The sequence below is a fragment of the Dermacentor silvarum genome, chromosome 4, assembly GCF_013339745.2.
Source record: "Dermacentor silvarum isolate Dsil-2018 chromosome 4, BIME_Dsil_1.4, whole genome shotgun sequence".
In the NCBI taxonomy this organism is placed as follows: Eukaryota; Metazoa; Arthropoda; class Arachnida; order Ixodida; family Ixodidae; genus Dermacentor; species Dermacentor silvarum.
The window spans coordinates 208,623,418-208,631,994 of NC_051157.2; the positions used below are offsets into that span (position 1 = coordinate 208,623,418).

Here is an 8,577-nt window from a genome sequence, read left to right on the forward strand (position 1 = left end):
TTTTCTGCATAAAGCCGATTGCCTTACTTCCTATGTTTGACAATGTTTATTGTTCCGACAGATTTCTGACCAACATGTTTAATTACTTGTATATTTCCTAGTTTGTGTTGAATTACTGAAATGTGCAGTGAGCCATCACTGTATCTATGTAGCAGTGTTTTACTTTTCTTCATATTGAAGGCACTGTTGTCTCTTGGAGCAGTATATTTTGAATAAAATGTAAATATTGCATTGTGGCTAATTGCAAACAAAAACAATTCTGAAGTGTTAATCCTTAACCTCTGCTAGCCACCCTTTCATCGGTTTGGCAAGTGACAATTCCTGCCTTTCATACTTTAAGGAGCACAAAACACCAGTGCAACCTTCCCATTCAGTGTCTCTAGCATAGTTTTAATGTTGAAGTTGGCGTGTTACACTCCACCTAATATCAGCCATTATCAAATGCATTTTTGTCAGTGTTGCACTGCGCATTGGTTTTGCTTCACATGACTGCAATTGTGCAAAGCTGAGCACAGACTTCACAGGCATTTTATTTTTTGTGCCTGGAGCATTGGAAACCAAAAGCCTCGAGCCACTGTACCTTGTGTTGGCCCATTATGCTGAAATAAGTGATTACGACATTCAGAGGCAGTGACAGAAATGTTTTTATTTACTGCATACACGACTGACTGGGTGGGGGAGAGGCAGGTCGAGCTGAAGGTGGACACACATATACAACAGGAATGTAAGGAGACGCTCGCCTGTCCAACTAGGGCCCGCTCACTGGGTGGTGGCAGGAGGCCGATAGTTGCGGTGCACCTGCGGGTCGATGTCGTAGACCAGGCTGAGCAGCTTCTCGATGACAGCCTTCTTGTGCTGTGCCACCAGCTGGTTCATCTCATTCATCTTCTGGCGGGTCTCGGCCTCGATCTTGGTCGCTATGTCCTCCTTGGAGCCCATGTGCTGCACACAGGCAGGGAGGCCATATAAGACACTCTCGTAATGCAACACGAGTGATCGAAATATAGGCTGCGTTCCAACACTTGCCGTGGACGGCTAAATAGACAGCTAAGCAGACAATGGCCATTTTGAGTCTTTCCAATTCTTACGAAGCCGGTATAAGAGATCTTCACAAAGACAGCATCAAAGTTGAAAACGATGCAGGCTACTTTGCTGCCAAAACAAGATGGTGGCTATGCAGAAGGCGTGGAAACTTGACAAGAAGGTTGTCTGCCCACACAAAAATAGTCACACTTTCTTATGCACTTCATGCAAGTGACGTGTTTTTTCATAGGTTCACACACACAAAGTGTTAAAAACTACTGCGATAATAAGTGGCTTATAGTTTAGTTAACAGCGCAAGAGCAATAGAGGGGATAGAAGAGAGATCAGTGCTCTGTTCTCTCTTCTGGGCCTTCTGTTCTTGCACTGCTAATCAGAACTATAAGGCATGTTTTGCCGACAAGCCCAATCCTACACCCTTCTTGATAATTGTTTCTACTAGCTTTTCCTTGTCGACGCAAGGTGGAGTCATGTTAAAGAAGCAACTTGCAGATGGTTACAAATGCATTCATGGTCTTGAAGCTGTATTTTCAGCTTATGTAGACCTTTCCCCGATGCACACCCATAATACCAGAATCTTGCTCCTCTGCTTTAACAAAGTGGTACTCTGCTTCACTGCTAGAGGGCATTTCTAGTACACGCAACTCCGCACTCCTTTTCATCTTAGCAGGAAGCTAAGCGAGTAGTAGCGTCATAAAAGTCATTCCATCTGTTTTGCAGTGCAGTCTTTTGATCTGCGATACTTTTGATGGACCCTATATAATTACAGATACAACTACAGTAAAATACCATGGATGCACCCAGTATTAACATTTCCAAAGCTTCAGAATTTTGAAAATTATATGTTAGGCGCCCACCCCCTTCCGAAGCACCAGCATCAGCCAAAATATTCACCCCATTGCGGTTGCTACGAGATTGCTAGGGGTGATGACAGGGGTATTTGCTTCCTTGCAGTGGAAAGGGAAAGACTGATGGGGGTGAAGATAATGCAGAGTGACAATGAACAGTCCTTGAAAGTAAACCCAGAGGTCGCAGACGCTCCTAACGGCTTGTGCTGCTGTGTTTGCAGAGATGGTCGCCCGATCCTTCAAGGGGTGTGGGATCAGTGTCGCGTTGGACGGCAGCGAGGAGGGGCACTTGCATAACCGACTTGCAGGCGCCCGGAGAGCCGTGGTCTGTTCAAGTCGTGCGAATGTCAGCGACGATGGCATTGACCCCCCTATTCTGCACTGACTTGGAAGAGTCGTTCGCAGGGTTCAGTGACGATGAGTAGGCAGCAGAGTACCCCATAATTTACCATTTGAAAATAAACATGCTTTCTTCGATTCTGTAGCCACCATCTTGGTGTTTACTGCTTCGACTGGAGAAGCGCCCATATCTAGATTAACCCAATTTCCAGTGATAGTAGGTTGGGCGCTTCCGCGGTATTTTACGGCAGTAAATGAAAGGTTACATCAAATTACACATTATTTGTACACCTCCGTGCTTCCGGTATGCGACAAACTGTTTTGATCGCAAGTGCAAGCTACGTGCTGTGGCTGCTGGTTGCAGGAACATATCCCTCCGCTTGGTTCAGTGATAAATACTGTATTTACTGGTGTAAGGCCTGCTTGTCTTTTTTGTGTGTGAATTTTTCACTGGATGCAGGCTTTACATGAGGCAGGCTTACGGCTACTCATTGAAGCTTCAAACTGCACTCTGACTGCTATGCAGAATAATGAAACTGCGAGCAGGCAACTATGATCCCTTTTATTCAGTCATCCTTGTCATATGATGAGCTAACCTCCCTGGCCCTTACCCAATGCTGGTCATCCTCTGTGCCGTCCATTACTGTTTGACATTCCCATCATTGCGGAAAATTTGCGCACGCTAAACGATAACACGAAAAAGACACAAAGACCAGCGCAGAGGCTCCTCAGCGCTGGTATTCGTGTCCTTTTCATGTTGTCGTTTAGTGTGCGCAAATTTTCCACAATGAAGTAAAACAACTAGCCCGCCTTTCCGTCTTATTGCATTTCCATCATCTTGAACCTCATATCTGCTGCGGAGACTAGTAAGAGGTGACTAGAAGGTTGATGGCACTAAGGAAGGCATAACAGGCAATTGGGGGTTTGCGAATGGTCATTTTGAGACCGAATCGAATATAAGTTAAATACTGACAAAAGCGAGTGGCACTGAACATCGAACACTTTTCAATGTTCTCAAATATTGAGAAATTGTTTTCTTGTATTCATAATGTTAACAAGGTACTGTTATTATACTGCAGGCTATGAAGCGTTGTTTATTAGAAGCACAAATGGAGCATTAGGAAGAAATCAGCAGCCTGCTTATTGGAACAAGTAAAACAGTATGGAGAGTGCGTATTATCACCGTATAGCCAGTAAAGTCAGGCTCCCTGAGCAATGTAGCTTGCTCCAATATGCAAGTTCACTGTTTTATACCTACACTCTGCCAGCAGGAATGAAATTTATTGTTTCATTGCTCCAATTTTATGTTTATTGCACACAGTTGACATTCTAAAATATTCATTAACTTTTAGAAAACTATTTGTATTTATGAATAACAATGACTACTTGATTAGAAGACCGAATCAAATTCAATTCACCAGGGAAAAAGCTGCTGGAGAAGATGAAATAACAGTTGATTTAATCAAAGATGGATGAGATATCATGCTTGAAAAGCTTCGGCCCTTTATACGAAATGCCTCACGACTTCAAGTGTACCAGAAAGCTGGGAGAACGCCAACATTATACTAATCCATAAGAAGGGAGATGTTAAAGAATTGAATAATTGTAGACCCATTAGCTTGCTTTCAGTATTGTATAAAATATTCACCAAGATAATTTCCAATGCAATCAGGGCAACACTTCAGCCAACCAAGAGAACAGGCAGGCTTCAGGAAGGGATATTCTACGATGGATCATATCCATGTCATCAATCAGGTAATCGAGAAATCTGTGGAGTACAATCAACCTGTCTATATGGCTTTTATAGATTATGAAAAGGCATTAGACTCAGTAGAAAGGCACTAGACTCAGTAGAGATACCAGCAGTCATAGAGGCATTGCGTAATCAAGATGTACAGAAGGCATACGTGAATATCTTCGAAAATATCTGCAAAGATTCCACTGCTACAAGAAAAGTAGAAAGTTACCTATCAAGAAAGGGGTCAGGCAAGGAGACACAATCTCTCCAATGCTATTCACTGCATGCTTAGAAGTATTCAAGCTCTTAGACTGAGAAGGCTTAGGAGTGAGGATCAACGGCGAATATCTCAGCAGTCTTCGGTTTGCAGATGACATTGTCCTATTCAGCAACAATGGGGACGAATTACAACAAATTAGTGATGACTTTAGCCGAGAAAGTGTAAGAGTGGGGTTGAAGATCGATTAATATACAGAAGACAAAGATAATGTTAATAGCCTGGCAAGGGAACAAGAATTCAGGATCACCAGTCAGCCTCTAGAGTCTGTAAAGGAGTACGCTTATCTAGGTTAACTACTCACAGTGGACCCTGATCATGAGAAGAAAATTTAAAGAATAAAATTTGGTTGGTGTGCATACGGCAGGCATTGCCAAATCCTGGCTGGGAGCTTACCACTGTCGTTGAAAAGAAAAGTGTACAATCATTGCATTCTACCGATGCTAACATATGGGGCAGAAACTTGGAGGTTAACAAAGAAGCTCGAGAACAAGTTATGGCCTGCACAAGGAGCGATGAAACGAAAAATGTCAGGCCTAACATTAAGGGACAGGAAGAGAGTGGTGTGGATCGGAGAGCAAACGGCGATAGCCGACATTCCAATCGACATTAAGAGAAAAAAAATGTGAGCTGGGCAGGCCATATAATGCGTAGGATAGATAACCGGTGGACCATTAGGGTTACAGAATGGATACCAAGAGAAGGGAAGTGCAGTCGAGGACAGCAGAAAACTGGATGGGGTGATGAAGTTAGGAAGTTTGCAGGTGCAAGTTGGAATTAGCTAGCAGAAGACAGGGGTAATTGGAGATCGCAGGGAGAGACCTTTGTCCTGCAGTGGACATAAATATAGGCTGATAATGATGAATGATACCGACCCTGGGGACAGAGACCCGCCCGCTGAACCCGTTGCAGCGTGCACCTCCTCAACATCTAGTTAGCTCGCGGTGCCCTCAGCCCACTTTTCGTTGTTTTGTGCCCCAGCTAGGGAGCGCTGTGTCCAGCTCGGTCCACTCAATACTAAATACAGCCGGTGCGGCCTTTTCGATGGCAGCGACAACAGCTGGGAGTGGCTGCGCACGTGCGCCAGCCACTTGCAGGAAGTGCCCAAAAGTCAAAAGTCCAGTGTTATAAGCGAAAAATTACGAGAAAATGTGCGGGAGGTGCCATCGTGCGGTGTGTGGAATGTGAACGGCTGCATTATTTTTTGGAGAACAAATCCACTCACTGTCCGTGGCCACTGCCGAAGCCGTTCTTGCAGCAATTTCGGCCAATTTTCTGTGTCTGGTGCAGTTTGGCGCAGGTGTCCCAGCCCTCCTTTCTGCTCAGTAGCATCACCCCATAGACGGTGAGAACATGGCCCAATAATAGACGAGTTTCAAAAGCCAGAAGGCAGCCTTCCTGCACAGCGAAATCTCATACACCATGGCGGCACAGCCTGTTCTGGTTGCAAATGAAGATGCAATGTAGAGTGTGCTAGAGCACATCTGGGTTCTGGAGAAGTCCGCATACTGAGACTCAATCTCTTTGTAGATTCACGCTTTTGTGTCATTTAGATTCTGTTATTGCTGCTAGAATGGCACTGCCATGAGCTACTCCTGGTGCACAGCACAGGTGTTCACAGTGATGTCCCACAATGTGAGAGCATGACCTTCAATTAAGGAACAAATCTGGGGGGCATCTGGCAGACCAGTGAAACCGATGCGAGTGCACACTGCACTTAGATAAGACTACCTTTCTAAGACATGCAAAAACAAAAAGTTAATTGAAGCAGCCCACATTAGGAAAGTTGGGAACTGCTGTGTGAGCGCTCCCTAGCATAAACATTAGCAATAAATAAAGTGCAGTTTCTGGATGGTCAGCTGTGATGTGTTTCGTATTATAATTTATCTGCACGTATAAATGTTGGCTTGGCGATATCAAAATATAATAGTTGGAAGTCAGTGCCTGCCTAAGTCGTCTGTGTTACTTTAAAGATTGTGGGGTTTTACGTGCCATAGCCACAACCTGATTATGAGGCATGCCATAGCGGGGGACTAATGAATAATTTGGACCACCTGGGGTTCTTTACCATGCGCCTAAATCTAAGTACACGGGTGTTTTCGCATTTCACCCCCAACGAACTGTGGCCGCCATGGCCATGTGTTACTTTGTATCCTGCCCATTTGCGCTACACAAGCTCAGTTTCTAAGACAGACGTAATAACTAGCCCATGAACAAATTCTTTTGGTTAAGAGAAGCCAAACAAACAAGATGTTATGTCGCATTCAATAAGTGCAATGAGGACAGGCTGCACCACCAGTGCGCACAAAATTTCGCAGTGCAGGAAAGCTGCCTGGCAGGTTTCACAACACGTTTACGGTGCCCATTGGAGACGTACCCTGGCCTCGTACTCCTTGAACTGGCGTTCCTTTTCAGCCTTGAACTTGTTGATCTCCACCTCAGCTTCATCCTTGGCCTGCTTTAGACGCTTGGCCTTGCCTGCAAAATATCAAGGGCACCATAAAGACTGTCACCAGAATGAAACCAAATTACAGAGCACAATAAATTATATCTGGTGCACAGGACCAGGAATGCACATTTTAGATTAAAAAAGGACTTCCACATAACAAACTGAAATCTGGCAAAGGGCACAGTAGACTATGGAACTGATTGCCGATACTTTTCAGTGAGTGAACGACTTACTAGTTAGTTCTTAGACCACTTGGAAACACTCCAAGTGGTTCCACATAACATACTGAAGTCTGGAAAAGGGTACAGTACACTTGGGAATTATTTGCTGATGCCGTTCTGTAAGTGACCTACTGTGTGGTTCTATTAATGCTCAAAGTGGGCCACGACTAACAGCGTAGCAGACTGACTAGTGTAGACAGGCTCCTATGTCCACATCGAGTGGAGAATTCTGGGGCAGAGCAACATGACTAGATTGCACTAAATATGGCAAATCACTTCACTGAATTCTGGGATTTTACGTGCCGAAACCACGATTTGATTATGAGGCACGCCGTAGGGGGACTCCGGATTAATTTTGACCACCAGGGGTCTTTAACGTGCCCCCAATGCACGGGACACGGGCGTTTTTGCAGTGGCAAATCACAAAACTGATAGCGGTACAAAAGTAACGATCAAATTATGGCGACCTTTTGTGAGTGCAACTGGGATACGCAGCCCCTTCTAGCCTTAAATTTAATTTTGAAATCCAATCCCGAAAGCATTCGTTGGCACGTAAAACATTATAATTTAACGAAAGCATTTGAGCTTGAAATAAAGAAGTTGCGACTCTCAAGTACGGGAGTAACAAATATGTCAGCAATTCCGACGGCGATGCATTACTTTAAACGGGCGGAAAGGCAGATTCGTTTCATCCGGCTTGTGAGGGGGCGGGGGTCGTCAGTGAGAAATGGTTTCGAACGTTTATAGCTAAAGCGAAACTCCTAGCGATTCCAGCGGGACTGGGAGTATATTTTGACCGGGCCCGTCTTCAATACTTCAACGACGCGAAGGCAGCAAACTACCAGTACTGCTCAGATATATATATTTTTTGCCTTTTTTTCATAATTGGAAAATGTTGAGTGTCAGAGATCGCGTACAGGGCGCGTAATTAAACGAAACTGATTGAACATAGGGGTGTGTGTGAAAAAGGGAACGTACAGGTCTAAATACAGCGTTGATACAATGCAATGGAGCATATTTTCCACTATGTAAGCAGAGAAAAGCAACGTTGAACACATTAGTAGGAAACCCAGCCCGACTCGGAAGAACTCGACCTCTCGTCACGTGAGGTATTCGTGCAGCGTTCGAACCTACGTTTTCGGGCTTCGGCGACTCTCTCCGAGGCTTTCTTCTCAGCGGCGAGAAGCTGCTGGACCCCCTGGCTTTGGCTGGTCATTATCGGGTAAACAGAAACGACTAGCACCGGCGGAAAAGTAAAAACTCAGTCCCGCTACACAACCACAGCGCAGTTCTAGTAGCTCGGTGCCGCAGTCAGGTGACTCGCGGCGAATTGTGACAGTTTCTGTCAGGCCTGATCACGGTCTGAAAAAAAAGTGATGAGGAATAATTACAAATTAAATGAAGGTGTTTATTCTTTATATATTGAATAATCTAAATAAATAAATATATTAAATGTATTAGTGAGTTTAACTTCAGCAAACGGTAACAACAATAGCTTTTTTTAAACCAAGTACGTTTGTTGCGTCCTCTATAACAAAAAGAAGCCATGAAAGCAATCTTAAGCGCGCTATTTAAAACAGCAATTCTGCTTTGAAACTCGATGCGCTGCATTAGGAGCTCACGTTAAACAAAAAGGCGTGAAATTGGAGAAGTAAAGTGTCTTA

At 44.4% G+C, this 8,577-nt stretch overlaps 1 protein-coding gene across 1 annotated transcript; it reads right to left on the minus strand.

Annotated features, from left to right (window-relative positions):
- Positions 1-626: 626 nt before the first annotated feature.
- LOC119450914 (V-type proton ATPase subunit G) lies at positions 627-8,254 on the minus strand. Its single transcript, XM_037714382.2, has 3 exons — positions 8,048-8,254; positions 6,621-6,721; positions 627-942 (listed from the first exon to the last, which is right to left on the minus strand). The coding sequence occupies exons 1-3, from the start codon at positions 8,127-8,129 to the stop codon at positions 760-762; spliced, it is 366 nt and encodes a 121-aa protein (XP_037570310.1). The 5' UTR covers positions 8,130-8,254; the 3' UTR covers positions 627-759.
- Between the last annotated feature and the right edge of the window lie 323 nt (positions 8,255-8,577).

Bases quoted from the DNA above. Each gene is read 5' to 3' on its own strand.
- LOC119450914 (XM_037714382.2), bottom strand. From the start codon at position 8,129: ATGACCAGCCAAAGCCAGGGGGTCCAGCAGCTTCTCGCCGCTGAGAAG. The intron at 6,722-8,047 runs GTAGGTTCGAAC...GATATTTTGCAG, and splicing joins AGTCGCCGAAGCCCGAAAAC to GCAAGGCCAAGCGTCTAAAG. The intron at 943-6,620 runs GTACGTCTCCAA...GCCTGTGTGCAG, and splicing joins TCAAGGAGTACGAGGCCAGG to CACATGGGCTCCAAGGAGGA.